The 23954-nt window shown below is 46.3% G+C and overlaps 2 protein-coding genes across 3 annotated transcripts; both read right to left on the reverse strand.

The window, feature by feature from the left end:
* Positions 1 to 1633: 1633 nt before the first annotated feature.
* B4GALT7 (beta-1,4-galactosyltransferase 7) lies at positions 1634 to 15229 on the reverse strand. Its single transcript, XM_020998701.2, has 6 exons — positions 15074 to 15229; positions 5826 to 6164; positions 4860 to 5085; positions 4538 to 4621; positions 3642 to 3746; positions 1634 to 3078 (listed from the first exon to the last, which is right to left on the reverse strand). The coding sequence occupies exons 1-6, from the start codon at positions 15121 to 15123 to the stop codon at positions 2923 to 2925; spliced, it is 960 nt and encodes a 319-aa protein (XP_020854360.1). The 5' UTR covers positions 15124 to 15229; the 3' UTR covers positions 1634 to 2922.
* A 3890-nt stretch (positions 15230 to 19119) lies between these two features.
* Positions 19120 to 22373, reverse strand: TMED9 (transmembrane p24 trafficking protein 9). 2 transcript variants are annotated; one of them, XM_020998814.2, is made up of 5 exons: positions 22135 to 22372; positions 21863 to 21963; positions 21154 to 21279; positions 20434 to 20580; positions 19120 to 20216 (listed from the first exon to the last, which is right to left on the reverse strand). In XM_020998814.2, exons 1-5 carry the CDS (start codon positions 22337 to 22339, stop codon positions 20067 to 20069), a joined length of 729 nt encoding a protein of 242 aa, XP_020854473.1. In that variant the 5' UTR covers positions 22340 to 22372; the 3' UTR covers positions 19120 to 20066. The 2 variants fall into 2 exon arrangements, with proteins under 2 accessions (XP_020854473.1, XP_020854475.1); XM_020998816.2 differs by lacking the exon at positions 20434 to 20580 and having other exon boundaries at positions 22135 to 22373.
* Between the last annotated feature and the right edge of the window lie 1581 nt (positions 22374 to 23954).

The following is a 23954-nucleotide window of genomic DNA, read 5'->3' on the forward strand; positions in this document are numbered from 1 at the left end:
TCCACCTTTAAAAAAATCACTTTGGCTGTTCAAGCTATCTTCCCATTTCTCATTTATGTTGCTGCTAAACTTTTTGAATGAGTGTTTTAATTCCACCAGCTCCACTTCTTCTCTATTTCCTCCTTGGTTACCTCTGATCTGATCTCTGCCTCCACTGCCCACCTGTAATTGCTCTCATGTATGACCTCCTAAATGGACAAGGTCAATGGCTTTTCCCAGTCTTCCTCTTCCCTGATGTTTCTATGGCAGCTGACACCACTGACCAGCCCCCTCTTTTGCTCCCTTGGTTTCCATGATGACATCACTCCCTCCTCTTCCTCCTTCTTGTCCCCTTCAGTGCCTCATCCTTCTCTTCCCATGCCCAACTGCAGTCCACCCCCACTCCCCAGGCATATCTTCAGCTGTCTCTTAGTTGTTCTTTCTCCTTCATCCTCTAAATGCAAATCTGTCCTTAAGTCCTGTCCATTTTCGACTCGTGCTGTCTCTTGGATCCACTCCCTCCTCCCCATCCCCAGGGTCTCCACTCTAGTTCAGGACTTATCACCACAGCTGCAAGGGTCTCTTGAAAGGTTTCCCTACTTCCAGGCACCTCTCACCATTGCCAGACTACCCCATGTGATTCTCTAACAAGGAGTTTCTTACTGCCCCCCCCAAAATACCACGCTCATTCCTGTTCCTGCACATCTGCTCACACCCACCTGGTCTAGAATGAACTCTTCTTTTGTATTACAATGATTTTTTTATCAGACACTTACTAGCTGTGTGACCTGGGGGCAAATCACTTAACCACTGCTTGCCTCAGTTTCCTCATCTGTAAAATGGGGATAATAACAGCACCTATCTTCCAAGGTTGTTGTGAGGATTAAATAATTATAAAGTGCTTGGTACAGTGCCTGGCATATACTAAGTGCTACAAATGTTATATAACTGTTAGTTGTTGTTGTTGTTATTATTAGTGTCCATGTCTTACATGCCCACTAAACCATGGAGCTCCTTGAGGATAAGCCATAGATCTTACTTATTTTTGTATCCTTCCCCAGAGCCTTTAAAATAATTAGTTGTTGTATGGAATTGCATTTCTAATCCTTCCAGTCTGACCCCCTTCATTCCTCCCTACCACTTCACTGTGCGTATTCCACTCCCCAACACATGACCGTATTCTGCCTGGGGCTGGGACTCCACTGTTCACCGTGTGGTAGCCTGGTTTCCTTGAGGAAGCACCCTAAGGGTAGAGACAATGCCTTCTATTTTTTTTAATCTACCACAAATTGATCAATAAATGCTACTTGATAACCTGAATGCTGAATCGCAGGTAATCCAGTCTCCTGTCCCGAGCCTTAGTCCCCCACTTCTTCGTCTTTTTTTTTTTTAAGGCAATTGGAGTTAAGTGACTTGCCCAAGGTCACACAGCTAGTAAGTGTTAAGTGTTTTGGTCTGAGGCCGGATCTGAACTCAGGTCCTCCTGACTTCAGGGCCAGTGCTCTATCCAATGTGCCACCTAGGTGCCCCTCCCCCACTTCTATAAACCGGTAAAACAGACTCCCTCAAATACTTTGTCATTCAGTACACTAATCAATACTGAGAATGTAATGTAGAAGTCTTTCACAGTATAAAAGAGACAGGACCTATGTAATAATAATAACTATTCATTTAAATTTAATAAAGTGCTTTTTTTTTCCCACAAAAACCTTGTGAGGTAGGCAGAGCAAGTATTATCCCCCTCATTTCACAGATGAGAAAACTGAGTCTCAGAGAGGTTACATGATTTGCCCAGGCTCAAACAGCTACTAAATGGCAGAGCTTAGATTCATACTTGAAGGAATCTGAGCATCCTGGTTGGTAGGCTGGGGCTTTGGCGGGTGCCAGGCTCTCATCCCTCTTAGGACCCTGGAAACCTCCTAGACAGGGTCTTCTGATCCCAGAAATCAGATCAAGAGTTTGACAATTCTTCTTTCTTCCCAGGAACAGTTCAAGTTGGCTCAGGAAGGAGGCCTGAGCAGTGTGTACCATCTGCTTTTATGATGCTGGGCTGCCAATCAACTGTCTTCTTTCTTAAGAAATTTCCCCAAGGCCAGAAACCAAATCCAGCCTACCATTCCATCTTAACAAGGTGACAACCCTGAGAGAGAAGAGCAGGAGCACCTTCCATCTGACTCCTTCTTCCCTCGGGTGGAGGACACCATTGGTCTGAATTCAGGATGTCTTTGGAAGCTTCATATTGGGCCCGAGGGTAAAGAGTGAAGGCCAGGTTGACTTGAGGGGATACCCCGATTCTGGTAATCTACATCCCCTCAACACAATGCGTGCTTTCACTCCCTCAGTTTGGCTTTTTGCCATGGAAGACACAAGAAGGGTCTCCCAGAACCAGGGAGTGGTATGAAGTCAAGAGGAGCCTGTGGAAAGCCCCAGCAGGTGGATCGCTGAGTTAATAGGAAAGTGAGGCTGAAAATCCCAAACTCAAATGTTTATTAAGCACCTATCATGTGCACGTACCTGTACTGGGCACAAGGGCAAAAGAGGCCCAAAGGCAGAAAGAGCCTCCTGCTGGGGAAGGAGGCCAGGTATTACAAGCCCATGGAACTAAAGAGTTAAAGATTCTGCACCCCAGCCTCTTTCCAATCTCCAATCTCTTTTTACTGCCCATAGGGCAGGGATAACAACTGAGTATTTGGTCCAAGAGTACTTATGGACCTTTCCGTCCGGCTGCATCAGTCTCCAGAAGAAGCACGGCTACGTAGCTGAGCCAAGGTGGCTCAGATCTCCTCCCATCACTTGAAGCCGGGCCACATCTAACTGGGTGCTGGGTCCTACGCATACCTTAGCTTCGGCCCCTCCCGCTGAAGGTCTCCCTCCAGCAGTAACAACGCTCTCCCCGGGCCAGACACCAGCCAAGCAGACTGAGATGGTGCTAACCACGTGCCCTCAGTCAAACGCACACCAGGGTGTGTCAGCTGCATCACAGTCCAGAGCAATGTTGAGAACTGTGCAGGGTGCTCCGGCTACTGACACCAGGGTACGAGAATCAAGATGGTAACGTACACTATTCAGCCCCCCTTCCCGGTCCAGCTTGAACTGTTCCTGGGGAAAAAGAAGAGTCACTCAAATTCCTGACCTGGATTATAGGAGCCCTACCAGGACTCTCCCAGTGTCCCAAGGGGTCTGAGATACAGGAACCATGCAAGGTGGCACTCAACTCCCTCAGACCAGCCAGAGCTGAAAAGGGTAGCACAGGGATCTCTGGGGAAGGACCTGTTCCCTTCCTTGAGGTCAAGAGGGTCCAGGCTTTATGGTCAAGAGAGGGGAAAATTAGCTCTGCTTTGGAAGAATACCAGATTTGGAATCAGTGGATTCAGGCTAACAAACTAGCTCTGCTATTTACTATTACAGTGACACCTTCAAAAGTCAAGTGATCTTTCTGGGCCTCAGTTTCTCATCTGTAAAATGAGGAAGGAGGTTGGATAAGATGATCTCTAAGACCACTTCCAGCTCTAAGAGCCTATATACTGTACGCGAGAAGCAAAAGGTACAGAAAGTCATCTGGGCCCCTCTTGGGTCATGTGGGAGGGTCTCTTCCAGGCGGTTGCCTCTTCCCCGTGTTCCCCACCCCGACATCATCAATCCTCTTCAGGAACCCCGAGTACCTGCTTCTGAGCTGCAATGCGTTTCTGATCTCTCTTCCGCCAGGCAGGATCATGTAGGTGGCGGAATGTTTTATACCCAGTTTTGATTCCTGAGGGACGGAAAAGCTAGAGAAGACCAAGACAGAGCAATTTCAAATTTGGCCCCCTCCCACTTCTGCACAGTCTCCTTCTTGAAACCCTGTCCTAGATGACGGGCATGACTTCAGTGTAGTAGGAAGAGCAATGGACCTGGAGTCCGGCAGGGTGGTAGAAGGGAAAGAGCACTGAATGTGGATAATCTGAGGAGGTGAGTGACCCTGGGCAATCACAGCCTGAAGCTTGGTTCTCTTGTCTCTGACATTAGGGTCCTCTCCAAAGGTCCTTCCCAGCTTTGAAAGCTATGATTGTGGGACTTGGCTTTGAGGGACAGGTCTACCGCTAGTTAGGGAGGTACTCCCAGACAACTCAACTAACCTCCATGAGCCCCACCTTCTTTAAGATGAAAATATCAAAATACAAGCTACCTCACAGGATTATGGTGAGGAAAATTATATGGGAGTTATTGTAACAATTATTATATCACTTTGCTTTTTATAAACAATATTTCATTAGATTAATTGGACAAAAGTCCAGAGAAGGGGCAAGGCAGGGATCCCCATCAAACAATGAGAGAACACTGAAACCAAGACGGACCTTAGAGGTCATCTAGTCCAACTGAGACCCAGGAATGTAAGTGATTAGTCCAAGGTCACACAGCTATGCATGACTCCTAGCCCCCCAGTTTTTTCAACCATGCAGACATCTCCAAGGAAAGAAGGGGTGTGCTAGATGAGGGCAGAAACAAGGCCTCGAGCCAGCTGCGCTTTACTGAGGATACAGACAGGGGAATAAGAGAGCCTGGACTTGAGCAATATTACCTGGAGACCGGCTCCTTTAATGCGCCGGTAAAACTCGTCGTCTTCCCGGCCCCAGCCCCAGAAGCGATTGGACATCCCGTTGCACTGACAGAAACAAGATGATATCACTCAACTTGATTTTTCTTGCTTTTCAGACCACAGCCCTGGTCTTCCACCCCTGCCCGGGCTAGCAAGGAGTACTTAAAACCCCGCACATTGGGAATTTCTAGGTTGCCTACCGGGGTCCCCACCTCCCGGGTCTCTATGTATCACAGCCAGCTTCTACTGAGGGAAGGACTCCTGTCTCTCCACCTGCCTCCCGAGGGAAGGGCCCAGGCCTCACCAACTGGTAATGCTGCTTGGTGAGAAGCAGAATGCCACCCACGTAGGTCTTGTAGTGATAGAGGGGATGCAGCTCTGGGGAGGCCACATGGAAGGGGCCTGCCTCAGGAAAGCTGTAGTCCAGCTCCTCATTGAGGGGCAGCAGGTCCACGTCATGCATGGCTATGTAGTCAGTGCTGTTACCGCTCTCCAGAAAGCCCACATTGATCAGCGATGCCCGGTTAAACCTTCCAGGGGACAGGAGGGCATGTGAGCAGCTACACAGTGGGCACTCACTGGGGGAGGGAGGAGTCTTGGGGGGCACAAGGGTACATCATAGTTTTCAGAGTGCTTTTACATTCATTATTTCATTTAATCCTTCAGACAAGGTTTATTATCCCTATTTAAGCTGATGAAGAAACCAGACGAAGGAGGTTAGTGACTTGCCCAAGGTCACATAATCAGTAAGTTCCTAGGATCATAGGCATTAGAGCTATAAGGGACCTTAAGGACCCAACCAGAGAACACTGCTGCCAAGAAGGGACCTGTGAGACTATTTAGTCCAATCCACTCATTTTATAGATGAGGAAGCTGAGTCCCAGAAAGGTTAGGGGACATGCCCAAGGCTAAAAAAGTACCAAGTTACAGAGCCAGGATCTAATTTCCAGGCCTCTGACTCTACATCTACTTTTTTCCCACTGCACCAGCAGAGCTGGGACTAGCACTCAACTCTGGCCTTCCTAGGACATCAGGCTGCCTCTCCCGTGTCTCTCTGTAAGCCTCTGAACGGCTCCTGGAGGTGGTCAGCAATGGGACCTAGCCCCAGTCAGACCTGGGGAGCAGCACAAGCCTGAAGAAAGATCTAAGGAAAACGGATGGAGAACTGCCAAGGCAGCCCAGAAACATTCTTTCCTCTACTTCTGTCTCCCTTTTCCTGTCCCCACACCTTCTCCATCATAGGGCAGACGGACCAGCCTCATTGCTCTACCTGAAGTGATCCACTTGGTTGAGCACAAAGATGTGGTGTCGGATCTTTTTCTTGTTCAGGAAGTGGTGCACGTGAGGCACGAAGACCAGGAGCTCCTCAAAGCGTTCACGGAATGGCACCAGCACTGCGAGGCGGTGGGGCGCCCAGGAGGGGTCCTCCTCCAAAGAGACTGGAGGCTCAAAGGGGCAGGCCTTTGGAGGGCTAACAAGCTCCTGCCCCTGCCCTGCCTGGCTCATGCCACCTGAACAACTGAGCTGCAGCCAGAGCAAGGAGAGGAAGGCCAGGAACAGGCACGCAAAGAATAGCTGGAACACGCTGTACTTCCGAGGCAGGAAAGGCCTGGGTGAGAAGTAAAGGCTAGAATCAGGGAAGAAGTAGCTGAGCAGAAAAATCAGGGCTCAAGAGGTGGGGATGGGCCATCAGGGATGGAAGCCTACTGAGCCTCTAGCCTGGGGTTCTTCATCCTCATGCATCAGGACATCAGCACCACCACAGCTAGCTTTTCTGCTCTATGGGTACCAACTGCAGGAAGACGCCTCAAGCTCTCCTTAGTAACACACGCTTGCTCGGGAGGCTTGGAAGGTTAGTGCAAAACAACTTCAAATACTTTTGCTCATGCTCTTCCTCCAGCCCATAACACCCATCTGAATCCTACCTATCCCTCAAGGGTTACTCCCTTCATACGTCTTCTCTAAATACCCCATCTCATAATGAGCTCTCTCTTCTCTGAACTCCTATTATACCAAAGACTCTACCTCAACAGTGTCTCAAATCTAGTCCATCTTTTCCCATGGTTCCCCAAATGGTCCAGGCCCTTATCATGTCTTGCTTAGACGCTTATGATAGCCTCCTAATCATCCTCTAGCCCTTCTTCCTCCACTCTATTCTGTACATGATGCCAGGGTCATCTTCTCCATCTAAAGTCTAAACCATGTCATTCTCCTGCTGAAAATCCTTTAGTGATTCCCAAATGCCCAAGGGCCAAACCGTTCAAATAAGGATTCAAATCTCTCCACAATCTGGTCTCAATTTACCTTTCCATTGTTGTGTCACACTACCCTAGCCACACACTCTCACTTCCGCAGAAGGTTCAGCATAACTTGCACCCAGAATGCTCTTCCACTCGTCAAAATACATCCCTTCCTTCAAAACACCGTTCAAATGCACCTTCCTCAGTGAGATCTTCCCTGATTTTCTGCAGCTAGGAACAATCCTGCCATTTGTTGTCTGAAATGCCATAGCATAGGTACACTTCTGACACTTGCCTGCTGAATATCACCCCCTGGAGCTCCTTCTGGCACCTCAAAGTCAGTATAAAATGAGTACAAACTCAATACAAAACTGAACTCATTGTCTTTTTCCCCAAAAAACTTACCCATCCCTCAACTTCTTGTTTTCCCTGTCATGCAGTTTAAAAGGTTTAGCCATGTTTAACTCTTCTCAATCTCCTACATCTAATAGGGTGGCAAATCTTATTGACTGCAGCACCAAACCAACTCTCTTATCTGGCCCCTCCTTTCTGATCTCACATCAACCATCCCCGTTCAAGGTCTCATTACCTCTGTTAGCCTCCAGGTTGTTCTCCCAGGCTCCTATGCATTTCCCCTCCAATTCCAGCTTCTTACTGCACTCCTCGATCATGGCACCAATTTAAAACCCTGAGGTGGTTTCCCATCGTCTACCAAATAAAATATAAACAGGGCATTCAAGCCCTTCCATGTTCTTGCTCCAACCTCCCAGCCTTATCTCATACTCCTGCTCCTCTACACATAAATTCTAGATTCTCTAAGTTCTAGCCAACCAGGAAATCGATTTGTTTCTCACCACTACTACTTCTTATCCAAAACTCTCTATCTCTGCGCTTTTGCCCACAGCCTCTCTTCATCTGTTAATCCCTTCCTTCAAGGTCCCAAGGTATCATATCCTCCATGAATTTTTCCCTGATCCCAGTTAAAAGTGATCTCTCCCTCCTTAAGTTCCTCAGATCACTCTGCTTGGATCTCTCACTTATGTCGCTGGTATTTGAGTGTCTTCTCCCACCCCACTATAAGTAACTTGAAAGCAGGGTCTGTGTTGCATCTGTCTCAAATCCTGTGTGTCCAGTACAGTGCTTTGTACAGTAGGCTCTCTCCAAAGTTACTAAGGATCTCCTAGCTGCCAAACCCAAAAGCCTTTTCTCCATCCTCATTCTCCTCGACCTCTCTGTGACCTTTGACACTGTTGATCACTCTCTCTTCCCTAGGTTTTTCAGGACACTCTCTTTTCCTGGTTCTCCTCCTACCTATTTGACCACTTCTTCTCTGTCTCCTTTGCTGAATCCTCCAGCAGATCACACCCTCAAACTGTAGGTGTCCCTCTGGGCACTATTCTGGGTCCTCCTCTCTTCTCTCTCTTCACTTGATAATCTCACCAGCTCCCAATGATTTAATTACCATCTTTATGCTAATGTTTTCAAATCTACCTTTCCAGCTTCAATCTCTCAGCTGACCTCCAATTTCACATTTCCAACTGCCTTTCAAACATATTGAACCAGATGTCCAATACACATCATAAACTCAATATGCCCAAAAGAGAATTCATTGTCTTTCCCTATAAATTTCCACCCTACCTTCCCTATTTCTGTACAGGGAAATACTATCCTCCCAATCCCTCAAGCTTTCAACCTAGGATTCATCATTATCTCTTACCATGTCCACCCCGCCATATCCAAGCTGCTGCCAAGGATTGTCAACTTCACCTTTGCATCATCTCCCAAATATGGGCCCTTCTGGCACAGGCCTTCACACCTTGATTATTGTACTAGCCTGCTGGGGGGTCTGCCAAGCTCAGGTCTCTCCCCACTCCAACCCATCCTCCATTCAGCCACTAAAGTGATTTTCCTAAAGTGCAGGTCTGATCATCATCTACTCATTAAACTCCAGTGGCTTCCTGTTGTCTCTAAGAGCAAATACGAAATACTGTTTGGCATTCAAAGCGTCTCATAACCTAGTACCCCGTCCTACCTTTCCAGTCTTCTTATACCTTATCCCCTTCCCAGTGACACTGGTCTCCTGGCTGTTCCATCTCTTGGCTCTGGACATTCTCTCTGGCTGTCTTCCATGCCTGGAATGCTCTTTCTCCTTCCCTCTGACCTCCCTGACTTTTTGTAAGTCCCAAATAAAATCCTACCTTCTACAAGAAGCTTTCATCAACCCCTCTTAATTCTAGTACCTTCCCTCTGTTAATTATTTCTTATTTACACAGTATATAGCTTGCTCTGTATATACTGGTATGCATGTTGTCTCCTCCCCCATTAGGCTGTAAACTCCATAAGGACCACCACTGGTTTTTGCCTCTTTTTTATCCCCAGGGCTTAGCACTGAATAAATGTTTGCTGAACTGAATAAGCACTTATTAGATGTGCATTGAATCAAACTACTCAATTCTGCCATGTATTATGGATCCACGTCTTATTTTTCCCTCACCACAAACACAATTATGACTAATTTGATGGAAGTAGACAGAAATATCCATCATTGTTTCCGTATTTCTCCTTTCATAGATGAACAGTTTGGGTGCTAAAAAGGGCAAAAAGAGAACTTTTGTGTATGAAAAACTGAACAAATCCAAGTCGGAAGAAACATAGTTTTAAGACAAATGTGAAGGAAAGACACAGATTGTTCTGGGGAACAGATAGACTCAGATGGCTGTACTTGAGGACAGAGAAATGCCTGAGGTCACAGCACACCATGATCCTTCAGCTCATTGACATGTGGCTGTTTTTAAAGTTTAGAAGGTTCTAACTCACAAAGTAGTAAGTCAGATGACTGTTTGGAGACTATGGCATAATTAAAGAAGAACTACTAGGTTCAAAATGGACAGAAAGGCAGATTTCATGTTTTATCTTCTAAGGGAAAGAGCAGTCACTGACCACCAGGAGGCTCTGATTTGAAGCAGATGAAATTAAGAAGGCTGCAGGAATAGTGAAGGATGCCAGCTGTAAGGAACTGAGCTAAGAAACCGGGCAGAATCGGCTGACAGGAAGGCTTCGGCTGCCTTGCTAGGAGTCCAAAGACTGGAAGACAGGCACTGTTCTGTGGCTTTGCTAAAGTAAATTCCAGGAGCTGGCTGATGGAAAAAGAGTTGAGACTGCTCCAATTTACATTATTGCCCCCACCATCTACAGCTTGAAAAAGGTGAAATCGCAGAGGTGTCTGGTGGCCTTCTGTTACCAGTCCTGATTTGAGAGGGTGAAAGAATGATCTGCAGTGAGAACAGACTTGATTAGCTGAAAGCTGAATGAAACACAAAGAATCCTGTTGAATGAAGAGCTTGCTGGGGTTTTCCACATTGTTGAGAGAACCAGCCTGAGAAGTTCTGCTGTGAGCTTTGCTTTGGGGAAGGAAAGGGAATAAGCATTTATATAGTGCCTACTATGTACCAGGCACTGTGCTAAGCATTTTTTTTAACAAATAGTATCTCATTTGATCCTCACAACAACCTTGCATAGTAGGTGCTGTTATTCCAGTTTTATAGTTGAGGAAGCTGAGGCAAACAGGTTAAGTGACTTGCTCAGGGTCACACAGTGACTAAGTGCCTGAGGCTGAATTTGAACTTAGGGCATCCTAACCCCAGAACCAGTGCATTATCCACTGAGCCAAAAGATGCCTGCTGCTTTGCTGGAAGAAAAGGCTGGGAGGTTCCTGGACAAAGCAAAATTCTCTGCTGTTTGAAGATCTGAGAAACCTGGCAGTTCTCCAGCTTAGGGGAACTGCTCATCATTATAACAGCATATTCCTTTCCTAATTCCCTGTTAAGGGTTCTTGTGAATTAGAGCTTGTCACTGCTACAAGTAGAAGAGGAGTGTATGCATCCAGCAGGAGAGAAGCAAAGACCAGAAAGAGAATAGCGAATGATGGAATGGTGGAATGGTGGGATGGTGGAATGGTGGGCCCATCCTCAGGAACTCCAGAACTACCAACATGAGGGCAGGCTGGGGTGAGTAATCCAGCCCAAAGAGTCAGGGGGACCCACTGCTGTACAGAGGCTACATTTACACAGTTCTTACACTTACCCTTAGATACACTGGGAATTTTTGTATAAAGACAAAAAACAGAGGAAAGACAAGGTGATGTATGAAAACAAAAATGTTAGCAAGGCTCTATAATAATATTATCCAGAGCTCTAAAGTTCAAAACAAGTTAAGGCTAGTGGAGAACACTATAGACAAGGAAGGTATGAGATCACTGCTTGGGGTGGATGGGATAATAATGAACAACAGAGAGAAGATAGTTATTCAACTTTTGTTTTGCTTTTAATCTTCTTTTCCAAAGAAAATAATTTTTTGGATTGTAAGGGTCAGAATAGAAATGTCTAATAGAGAGCTGAAACTCCAGATAAGTAAGGAAACAGTAAGAAGGTACTTAACTTCCCTTGAGCTTAAGTCACTAGGCCCTGACAAATAGCATACAGGAAAAAAAAACCCAAACCAAAACTTTTAAATGTGATTGCTAACCCACTGCACTCATTGTAAATGATCTCTGAAAGATCATACAGACAAGAGAGATGTGACAGGATTGCAAAAGAATAAACTTCTCAACTTTAAAAAAAAAGGGGGGGGGGGAAATGTAGTCTGCAAACCATGGGCAGATAAGCTTACCTTTGATTTCTGGAAAAATTCTAGAACTTATTACCAAAGAGATTCATGCATAGATATTCAGACAATGAAACTCTTCACAAGAGCCAGAATGGTTCCATCAAGAATAGGCCAACCCAGACTAACCTCATACCCTTTTTGACAAGTTTACTAGATTGGCAGCTCAACGGAATTTGGTTGACGTAGACTTTAACAAAGCGCTTAACAAAATCTCTTGTGGTCTCCTTGTGGACCAAATAGGTAAATGTGGGCTAAATAACAGTACAATTAGATAGATTCAGAAGTAGTTGAATGGGGGGCAGCTAGGTGGCGCAGTGGAAGAAGCACCAGGCCTAGAGTCAGGAGGACCTGAGTTCAAATCCAGCTTCAGACCAGATACTTGACACTAGCTTTGTGACTCTGGGCAAGTCACTGAACCCCAATTGCCTCATCAAAAAAAAATGATTGAGAAGTAGTTGAAGGGCTAGAGCCAAAGAGTTGTTATTAATGGTTTGATGTCAACATGAAAGGTCTTTAGTGAAATACTTCAGGGAACCTGTCCTTGTCCCTGTGGTGGTTTAACATTCTAATCAATGACTTGGATTGAGTCATAGATCCCAGGTAGGCAAGTTAGCTAACACAAATTAGAATCTAAAAGAGATTTCAACAAACTAGAACCCTGGGACAAATCTGATGAGGAAGTTGGGTCTGATGAGGAAGTTGGGTCTGATGTCCTAAAACTGTCCCTTTCATCACTAACCCTATGGTCTTAAGACAAAATTTAGCAAGGATAAATGTAAAATATCATACTTAGATTCAAAAAATTACTTCCCAAAAGCAAAATGGGGAAAGTGTGCTAGGAAGAAGTTCTGACCTGAAACAGATCAGGAGGTCTTAGTGGACAACAATGTCAGTGTAAGTCACAGAAGCCAAAACAATCAAGTGAGACCTTTGGCTCTATTTAAAAAGCACAGTCTACAGGATGAGGGAAGTGCTGGTCCTGCCAGCCCCTGGCCTGCTCAGACCACATCTGGACTGCTGTGTTCAGTTCAAGGTGCTACATTTTAGGAAGGACACTGACAAACTGAAGTGTCCAGAGGAGGGCAATCAAGATGGTGAAAGAATCTGATATCACATAATTCGAAGTCTGGCTGAAGGAACTGACAACATGTAGCCTAGAAAAGAGATTCTCTTCTAACGCTGAGATTCTGAGATTCTATTAGGGGTTAAGGACCTTGCAAATATTCAGTTATTTGCTCTGTTTAATTAAATTCTCATTGCAGGATTAGGAGCACATAGTTCAGCTCCTAATAATTTTCTTAATTGTTTTCCATGTCTGTCTTCCCAGGCAGATTATAAATTGTTTGTCAGAGACTGAGTCATAAAATTTAGAGCTGGAAGGGACCTTACAGATAAGGAAACTGAGGCCTAGGGTAGGGAAAGGGACTTGCCCAAGGTCACACAGACAGCAAGTAGAAGAGCTTCATTTCAAACCTAGGTCTTCTTGCCTTCAAATTGTATGTTCTTTTTACTGTACCACAGAGCCTTATTCTTCTTTCCACCCCTATACTTATCCTACTAGGTACCTAGAATAGTAATATGTGTATAATTAGGACTTAATATTAAGATCTGGTGATTGACAGATCTTTCAAGGACAAAGATGGTTCTCCCTGCTACTCCCACCTTAATACATAATTAAATATCTCATATTTATATAATGCATTAAAGTTTGTAATGTACTTTACATACATTATCTCAAAACAACCCTATAACATAGATACTATCCCCACCTCTGTTTAAAGATGAGGAGCTGAAGGTCAGAGAGGTTATGTGACTTGTACAGATTTACATAGCTAATAAGATGATCTGAATCCAAGCTTTCCTGACTTCAAGTTCAAGGGTCTAACCACAATGCCAGTCACCTTAAGATAAGCCATACAAAGTTGGTTTTAACTAGATGCCCCATCCCTTACAAGCTAAATCAACAGTAAATCTTCCTTACAGGCACAGCTGACTACGAAGAAACTTGTAGCCCCTGAAGCAAAGAAATGAGGCTTTACCACATGCAATCTTAGGGAAAGGCCAAGCAATGGCCCCTGTGAAGAGGCACTGACTTACCCCCTACTATCATGCTGAGCAGGCCTCCAATAGGGAGGAGCATATGCAGGTCCTGAATGTTGCCTAGGAAGGTTGCAACTTCTAGATAATCTCCTCAGCACTTGAGGTTCTTTCTGGGGGCAGGGAGGGGAGAGAGGAGAGGAAGATAGAAGCCTCCCCCACCTTTGGGCAGAAAGACGCGAGCAGTTGTTGTATGAAACACAGCTCACTTATGAAACACAGCTCACTTATCCCGGTGCCTCAGGGAGCCATGAAAGCTAAAATACTGCAGAGCTACCCACCCTACTATACCCCCAATTCTAGGACCATAAGGGCTCGGAGTTCAGAGAAACACAAAGCTTCAGAGACTGTGAGAACTACGAAGGCCACTAGAAATCATCTAATCTAACCTCATTTTGCTGGTGAAAAAACTGACAATTACCTGAGTCTATAGCCAAGAGCCACTGTTCCAGTATCTTGGCAGACCCAAATTGTGCAGTCTTTCCTGCAATTACAGAGAAGTGGGAAGGGAAAATAACAAGTAAAACATCCCTATGTTCCTCCATCTCCTGAAGACACTTCGGTCCTACTGACGTCCTTTCTACAGGAATGCCAGAGGCCCCATAGGCATGAGATGAGAACGAGGGAGGACTCGTTAAGGACTCATATTCCATGGGAATTCCCACTGGGGGCAAGATTCCTAAATCCTGATTCTCTTACCCAGGTAGAGAGCACTGTTTGCTGGTAGGTGCTTTCAGCTTTAAGCGCCTACGTGTTGACCTTCACAAAGTTCCCACCTTTAATAAAGGCAAATGGTAAGTAAGGTATTCAGGGAAAAACAAATCGAACTAAAGTTATGGTGAATATGGTCTCAGTTGAGAAAGTTGAGAATCCCTATAGATTACTCCCTGAGTGGCAGTATGATGTAATACGATTATTTGGATGCACAGACCCTCAAGTCAAAGGACTCAAGTGCTAGGCCTGAGTCTGCCATTAAAAAAAAGGGAGTGGGAAGCTAAGAACAATCACAGATACATTAAAAACAGAGAGAGACGCACCAAAAGAGGGAGGCGGACAGAATAGACAGAGACAGAAAAGTCAACAATGAGAGAGGCAGAGATAGAAACAGAAAAAAGAAACTGAGGCAGAAAAGAGTGACACACAAAAACATGGAGGAAGGGGGAGAAAAAAGAGGGGAAGGCAGAGAAGGAGACAGAAGAGGATACAAAGAGCCGAAGACAGACACGAAGAGACGGGGCAGGGAGTGGGACACCGAGGAGGAGAGGAATCTAGCGGAGATCGCAGAGAATGAGGAAGGGGAGACGCAGAGAGAGAATCAACAGAGACACGATCCGACAGACCCCAGGGAGGGAAGGAGGCCGGGAGACAGGCAACGCGAATCTGACGGGGAAAGACAGAGATGGCATCCCCGGATTCGGAGCCAGGGCCTCGGGACACCAGGCAGCGGGAGATGCGGAACCCCAGCGAGGTGATCGGGCAGTCTGACCGAGTGCGGGGCGGGCTCGGGGTCGCTCACCTACTGTCCCCCCAGGGGAGCTGGGCCGCCTTCCTCCGAGAGGGGAACATCCTGGGCGGCCGTGGCGCTTGGAGGGAGGGAGGGAGGCCCCGGCCTGGCCCGGCCCCTCCAGCGCCCGCCCTCTTCTCGCAGCCGCCGCCGCAGCCGCCGCAGCCGCCCCGCCCCCCGGACTCCCCTGTCCGTGTGTCGGCCCGCGCCGGCTACCCCCGGGCACCAGCACAAAGGTTCCGCCCGGAAGTGGGCCCGGGGAGCCACGTGGACTTCGCTCGCCTGAAACCCGGGCAGAGCGGCCCGCCGCAGGCCCGGCTCCGGGTGCTGAAAAGTGCAGCCCCACGCCATTCATTCATGCTTTCGTTCCTTTCCGGAACATCTGCGAAACGCCTTTGGAGAAAGCCTGGTGCCCACCCTCCTGCAGCTCAGTAGGGGAAAGAGACCCAAACTAATGCTGCCCGTGGGACATCATAAGGGCTTAAAGAGAAGGGGGGAACTTGGTTAATGATGGCAAGAGTTAGGGAAAGTAGCATTGAGGTTACGACGTAAAAGATGGGTAGGACTTCCAGCAGACAAAAAAAAGTCTCGGGAGGGAGGGGATCTAGACACTAGTATGAGCCCCCCTCCCCCCTGTTCAGGCTGAGCTCCTAATCAAACATCCTTACACACAAGATATATTTGGGGAGCAAAAGTTGGCCAGTCTGATTAAACCACAGAACTCTGCCTCTTTAAATTGGTTGTATTTTCATCGACGTGTAAATGTTTATAGGCTTAATGGTGGTTACCATTACATGCTTCCCCCAGAATGAGATCCCTGCCCTTGTATTTCCAGCACCTCCTTAGACATGGTGCTTTGCAAATTGTAGGTGCTTAATAAAAGCTTGTTGAATTAACCTGAGAAGGCAGAATTAGGGGCAGAGGCATTCCAAGGGGAGGAAATGGAAAGAACTGAGGTGCAGAACCCAATTTTGCTGTAGCATAACGTGTGAAGAGGAGAGCAACGGGAGAGAAAGTTGGTAAGGTAAGTTAGGATCCAGTTGCTGGAACGCCTAGAACACCATACAGAGGCCATTTTGACTGTTTCCTATAAGCAAGGGGGAACCACTGGAAATTTCTGAGCAGGTGAATGAGGCACCTATTTTAGGAAGATCACAAGACCATAGATTTAGAGTTGGAAGGGACCTTTTAAGTCACCTCAACTGATATCCTTATTTTGCAAATGAAGAAATTGAAACCCATAAAGGTTACATGACTTACCCAAGGTTACAAATGTAAAACGACAGCACTGGGATTTGAACTCAAGTCCTGTGCTTTTTCACTGCACCAGGTTGGATGGGGACTGTAGGTAGGGACTTTAGTTATGAGGCTGTTGCAATAAGTCAGATGGTAGGGTGATTATAATTAAATGGAAAAGCATTTATTAAGCATGTTCTGTGTTCCAAATACTGTGCTAAGGGCTAGAAATACCAACAGAAAAATCAAGACTGGCTCTGCCCTCAAGGAGCTCACATTCTAATTGGGTGAGACAACATAAACATGTCATCTTGTGGCAGATGAAAAGGCCAGGATAAAAACAGCGGGAGTTTCTGGCAGGCAAAGTAGGAGGGTCAATAGCAAAGTCCAAGGGACCTTGAGGAACAATGGCAGGGCAAGATGATCTGAACCAATAAGATAGTAGATGCTAGGATCAGTGTGGACTGGGGCTCAGGGCTATTTCCTGCAGGAGGAGGGATAGGAATCTTGGCAGCCAGCTGAGAATAGATGTCTGGGACCTGCTGGGAAGTCACTTGTGACCTGCAAGGGGGGGGGGGTTAGATTGAGGGAGAGGAAAGTCTGTGGTTCCCTGCTGTGATAGCAAGTGGTGATACTGACCCAAAATGTTATTAGCAAAATTGCAAAGACTGAAGAGACAATGACCAATCGATTATATGTGATGAGGGACAAGGAAGAGTCAGAGATGACACCAGAGTTGAGACTGATGAGGCCATTGGGATAATGATGGCACAATTAGCAGTCAAGGATCCAGCAAGAAGAAACGGGGATCTCTGACCAAAACTGAAAGATTCACGCCCTCAGAGTGTACTATGTATGTATATTAGTGCCTTACTCACTTTCACAAATGCATTAGGGTTACTTTTGAGGTTTGTAGAAAATTGAGAAGGTGAATTGATCAAATTCTCCTACTCATGTTATTTCTACCTTTAGCAACAATTTTCCTCTGAGTGATTTTGTGATAAACCAGTAAAGAAACAGGTCACATACATATAACTTGGGAATTTTAAGGCTTACCTATCAATCATTTATAAAGTGCCTGATATACCAGATATGTGCTAAGCACTGGGTATTCAAATGCAATAAATAATACAATCCTTAAGGATATTCTTCACAACCATAGGTAGGCCTTAAGAAGGCTGAAGATGAGATAAGACACTTAAGTCTCTTGAGATTCTACCTGCTGAGCAGCGTAGGCCTGCAATCTCAGATCAGCTAGCGTGGGGAAGGGGGTGAAGATGGTACCAGCACCCATGTTAGTCCCAGGTGTCAGCACAACTGATGGGAGGGAGTGCAGGTACCAGGGGTGCACCTCTCTGTACAAAAAGGTCTCATCCCTGACATACATTAGGAATATTTCAATTTTTTAGTTCCTGGTGTTTCTAGGTGAGCAATTGACTGAATATAATTGACACCATTGGTCAGAAAACTCATCCTTCTCATCTCTCCTTAGAATAAGGAAAATTGATCAGTAACCATGAAGGACCTTAATGTGTGCCCAGCACTGGGGACAGAAATACAATAAATGTAACAATCCCTACTCATAATGAGCTTACACTATATCAGGGAAGACAAGTACATATGTAATTTTATCCAGAATAAATACAATAGTTGTGTGTGCGTATATATATATACATATACACACACACACACACATATATATAAAAGATGGGGGGGCTCAAGCAGTTGAAAGCATAAGAAAAAGCTTTTATAAGCTCCTCAGCTTGAAGGACAAAGGGCATTCTATAAGGTCAGGAGCACGTATGCATTCCAGGCATAAAGGATTACTTGTGTAAAGTCAGAGATGGCAGGTGGAGTGTCATGTGAGAGGAACAGAGAAGGCCAGTTTGGATTGCTGAGAATGAGAGGAGGGGCAATTGTCCAATGAAGCTGGCTAGGTTGTGAAAGGCTTTAAAAACTAAACAAGAGTTTATATTTTATTTTAGGGGCAATAGGGAAACATGGCAATTGCTTAAGCAAGGGAGTCACATGGTCAGAATTATATTTAAGGAAAATAACTTTAGCAGCAACCTGTAGGATGGACCAGAGTGGTGAGAGATTTGAATTATGGACAGTTAGGAGGTTGTGTTATCTGTGCTAGAGATGAGAAGGATCTAAATGAAAGTGGACACTATGTGAGAAGAGAAGGGGTCCCACTTCAGAGTGGTGGAGGAACAGCAAGAGAATGACATGCAGGGGAAGAGTCGAGGATAATGCTGAATTGGGAAAGTGGGAGCATCAAGGGGATTCCAGGCAGTTTAATTTGGGACATAAAAGCTTCATTTGGACTGAGCACTAGCACAATCTGGAAAACAAGATCCTCCCCAACAGTTTAGGGATAGAGTGTGAAATTGCATAAATAAGGGGAAACAATCCAATAAGGTGTATTTGTCTCTAACTAAACTAACGTTTGACCAAAGCCAAGGAGAAGTTTCATAAAAGGACAAAAGAGCCTTTGCTTTAAGGAGTTACAACAGCTTTCCTTTGATACATTTCCAAAAAGCTATGTCAGTTTCTTCCCAATGATAACATTACAGTTCTAGGAATTCTAGACATTTTATATATACACACACACACACAAATACAGAAAGAGTGAAAGTTCTATAGGCATGTATTTGTAATTACTGTTAACTTTTCACAAAGAGTTCTTGTTTCTCCAAACAGAGGTTCCTTGAAAGCCTACTAGTTCGTATTTATTTTCATAACCCCACAGCATAACTGAGCATAGCACGGGGTGTTCCAAACCTTAGCAGACCTTAGTAAATATCTGGATTAAGACAGGACACCAGGCCAAAAATGTTTTTATTGGGAAATCCATGTAACAAACCAAGAGGTATTTACAATGAAACCTGTAACTAAAATTCCTCTAACCCATCCCCCTCTACCCAGTGCAGAAAGCCACTTTGCCTGACTCCATTCCCTTTAGCTCAGAACCTAGAGAGGATAAACTGAACTCTTAAAGGAGCTGAATGAAATCAATTCACCCATGCCACAGTCCCATTTCCCCACTATGCATTTCACTGGGGTCAAACTCTGCCTGAGAGGGGTATCTCACTAGGGAGAGCCCAGACCCAACATGTCAAGGTGAGAGAATAAGAAAGACCCCAAGCTGTCTGCAGTCCTGCCCAATTTCAAAGACTCAAGTCAACAAAGGAAGACAAAAGGAAATCAGAAGCCAACTCTCAATCCCTGAAAAGTTAACACTGGTGTTGGTGAAGTGCTGAATGGCCCATAGTCCCTTTCACCAGCAGCCATTTCTCTTAGGCCCATTCCCCAGGGGTATTACTGCAAAGAGCCCTAGCAAAGGGCACCCAGCCCAAGTGGGAAGGGCTAGACTCAGTCCAGGCACCTATTCAGCAAGACAATAAAGCTATTTGCAAGCATCCTCCAGGGTGAGGATACCAGCTGCCTTCTGACTCTGTCCAAAGAGTCAGTCAAAGACAGAGGCAAAATTAGCCAGGGGAGGAGAGTGGGTTTCCTTTTGATTGGAAACCCATCCTCTTCCCTGCATTGACAGAAAGAAACCAATCCCCAAGCCCTTTCACTTGGAATGGGAGCAAGGGGACCTGCCCTGGGAGGCAGGAAGATGTCCCAGGCTTTTCACTTCCCATCAGAGCCAGCAGAGGGGCATCAGCTGTGGCTGGATGTAGGGGCAGGGTAAGCCAAAGACAGTCCCATGAGTCCTGCATTCTGGGGAGAAACTCTCACTTGCCCCTGTGTCCTGGGCCCTTCACACCAGCTTCTTGGCTTCAAAGAAACTCTTGAGGTGCCTCATCTGCCAGACACCAATGGCCACAAGGATGAGAGTCTGGACAATGGACCACCACAGAACTCGCTGATTAGTGCTTTCACTGGTCTGGCGAAACCTCTCTTCTCGCCACTGTGGGAAACAGAGGAGGACTTAAGCTAATAGTCATACTCATAGTATCTCATGTTTGTATCCCAGAGGACCAGGATCTGTAGAACTAATCTAGACCCCAGGGCCAATAATGAAAGAAGCCAGCCAGCCATGAAAAAGGAGCAGTCCTCCTTTCCACTGAGTACTTAGTACCTTCCACCCAGGAGCCCCATCTCGTAGACACTATCAATCCCCTCACCCTCTGGTAATTCTGCTCCTTCTGGATCTGTTCTACTTGTTCCACTAGCTGTCGAACTCGAAGCTGCAGCTCACTCAGCTTGTCTTTGGCAGCAATCTCTGCATAGTCGTTGGCATGTTCACCTACCTGAATGTCCAGGTGAACTCTCTGGGGGGGGGGGGAAACAAGTATAAAAGTCAAGGTACACAGCTCCATTCACTTAAGACAAGACGAACATCTGGTCCACAACATGCAATCTCCAACTATTCTAAAACTCTTCACTCCCCAATTACTCAGTCTTTTATGTCATATTATCTTCTAAAAACTACCTCACTCTACCCTGACTCCTTCACCCACACAGAAATCACCACATACTTATTCTAAGAGTACAGAGATTCTAGAACTACATAATGTCAGACCTGGAGGGAACCAGAGAGATCATCTAGTCCGAAGTCTTCATTTTATAAATGAGAAAAATGAGTGTCAAAAAGGGAAAATGACTGACTCATACAATGTCAGAGTTGATGGCGAACTTGCTTAAGAAATGAGCTAAATGCCTTATTTTAAAATATGGAAACCGAGGCCTGGAAAGCAATTTATCCAAGAGCAGTAAGTCAGTGATAAATCCAGGGTTAGAATTTGAGCCTCCTGACTCCCAGCCCTGTGTACTCTTACCTCGACTGCCCATATTGCATCCTGCCCTTTTTGCCAAGTTGGCTAAGGCCCTTTTCTAACACTTACCAGCATGCCTCCGGCAAAGAGGGAAAACTTGGTGGAATTGGAGTGTAGGCAGATCTGGTGCTCTCCAGGAGTGTGAGAAGTGAAAGTGAATCTGCCTTCTGAGCCATACTGCCTGGAAAGAATAACCTGGAGGGAAAAAAGGGCCTTTGTAGTAACAATGGCTGATGGAAACTTGAGTACTAATTTCATAACATGTTGTAGTGTCACCCTGTTTTTGGGAATCTTGCTAAGAGGCTGCAGCTACTCATAGTCCATTTCACAGGTGGGAAAAGGAAAATGTGGAAAAGACAGTTTGAGGTTTTAGACCTGTAGGAGGGCAAGTGAGTAGGGGAGTCTTGGGCTGTATCCAAGATGCAGATTTCCCAAAGGGTTCAAATCGTGGAATGCCTGAATTGCAGACCAAGCTGTCCACCTTTCTCATTTTACAGATGAGCAAAGTGAAGTCCAGAGCTGTGACTTTTCCAAGCTCATACATCTGAGTGATCCTGCTCTGGTGAGGGATTCAATGCAAATAGAAAGGCACGGTTCTACATGCTTAAGTGGGGTAGGGAGAGCTCCAGATGGGAGGGAGAGGGCGGTGGACAGGAGCAGCCGAGCAGGCCCCTCTAGTGCACTAGTATGCCTGGCCCATTCAGCAGGTTCCAAATGCGGATGCTGGGTGGGGCTTCCTCCCCAGCCCTTCTGCCCCGGGAGCCCGCGGGGTTCTCACCTTGTCATCCGGGTCTTTAACCTCCACGAACATGCCCAGGCCGGGGGTGGCAGGCTGGTACTCCTCCCGCTGCTTGTCATACAGCTGGGTCCGGTAGTTCCCTGCAGGGAGAGAGGGGACGAGGGACTCCGTGGGGAAAGCGGGGTCACACCTTCCCGGGCCGGTCGTCCCCCCGCTCTCGCCCACGTTTCTGCCCCTACTTTTCCTGCAGGGTCACGTGACCCCCCCCACTCCCGGGAACTCCTCTTCACCCCCACCCTAGGCACTCGTACCTATGACCATGGTCTCGTCCGGGATCTCCTCGATGAAGCACTTCTTCTCCGTCTCCCCGATGTGGAAGTACAGAGCAGAGCCACGGGCCGCCAACCCGAGCAGGAGCAGCAGCGGGAACAAGCGGGCCAGCCCGCGCCGGCTCCCGCCTCTTGCCCCCATCCAGACCCCGGCTCTGGCCCCAAGCGCGCTCCGCTCTACCGCCATCTTCCCCCACCAGCCGGCCGCTCTGCCACGTCCTGTCCTTGCGCCGCCGCGAGGCCTTGTGGGACAGCGAGTCTCGCGGCTCAGGACTACAACTCCCAAGAGGCCTGGCGCTCGGATTCTCCGGGCAGCGCCCCCTTTAGGGTTCCATTTCCGGGGCTCCTCTGGGTGTCTGGAATCCAGTCTTTGCTCTCAGAGGACAATGTTGGCCGTAGGGGCGGAAGGCTACAGGCTTCTCCCGGGACTAGGTCTGGGGGTACGGCGCGGCCCGAGGCCCTAGATTACATGTCTGGAAACTCGGATTATAGACTCAATTCTGACAGCATCCTCATTTGTAAAATGGAGATAATGATCCATAACTACTGTCTCAAGGGACCGTTTGGGAATCAGGCTTGTAAGGAACGTGAAAGCCAGAGATAGACACACACACGTAGGGTATGTCATTCCGTGCCACCCCGTATCTCCCCTCCTCAGTTTCACCATGGAGGAAAAAAAAATCTCACTGGCCTCAGCCCAGCCAGACACATCTGGACTACTGGGTTCAATTTTATAAACAAGTTTAGAGTGGTTCCAGAGAAGGATCACCAGGATGGTCAAGCGACCTGACCTCATGCCAACTGGGGATCAGATGAAAGAATTGGAAATGTTTACCAAAGAGGAGAGTGAAATTAAAGGGTTATTATAGGTTTTGAAGGATTTTATTTCACTTGGCCCCACAGGGAAATATCAGTCAGTTTTCAGGTCAATAAAAATTTTTCTGACAAACAGAAACTGTCCAAAAGTGGTTAAGTTGCTTCTAGTGATCTTCAAGCTGAGGCTGCATGCTGTAGACTACAATACAGAGGGAATTGTTGCTTTCCTATGGATTCAACAAGAATTTATTTTTGAGCTGAGACTAAGTGACCTTTGAGATTCTTCCCAACACTGAGTCTAACTCTCAGGCTTTGGATGACTCAGGGAGCGCAAAGAAATGTGGAAGTTTGACTATTGCTATGGTTGCTGGAATCACATACAAGGAAAAACACATAAGGAAGAAGACCTCAGAGACCGTGAAATCCAACGAAAGAGCAGAGGAATTCTGCAGTGTGATCCTGAAGCCAGACACAACCTCCCAACTTGCATCCTCCTCATGAATGTTAACGATCACACCATAATTTATTTTTTTCTGGACCTGATTTCATAGTGTTGGGAATTCCCAACATGGAAAATACCCAGTGGACTTTCCGTAACTTAAGTCTTGAATAACTGAACAGTGGTTGCACAGCTAAGTATCAGGGAAGACTCAACAGAGGTCATTTTGACTCAAGGACTGCCATCAACCCACTCTGCTAGACTGCCTCTAATCATGAGGATGTAATGAGTTAGCAGACATAAATATACTTTGTTAAATTACAAATGCTTCACAAATACACTAGCACTTCAGGAAATGAGTCACTTTGAAGTTTTCTGAAATGCTGAAGGCCTGCAACTTCATTCAATCATATTTGGTTGAATGCCAAAGCATCTGGCTGTCTCTAGACTAAAAGCAGCTGCTGACCTGAATTGGCAAAGGGGCTTTTTTCAGCATTAGTCTCCTATGTTAATGTAATAATAGTTTCGGACCAAACAAGTGTTTCTT

Source organism: Phascolarctos cinereus, unplaced genomic scaffold (genome assembly GCF_003287225.1).
Source record: "Phascolarctos cinereus isolate Bilbo 61053 unplaced genomic scaffold, phaCin_HiC Scaffold_2;HRSCAF=192, whole genome shotgun sequence".
Classification (NCBI taxonomy): domain Eukaryota; kingdom Metazoa; phylum Chordata; class Mammalia; order Diprotodontia; family Phascolarctidae; genus Phascolarctos; species Phascolarctos cinereus.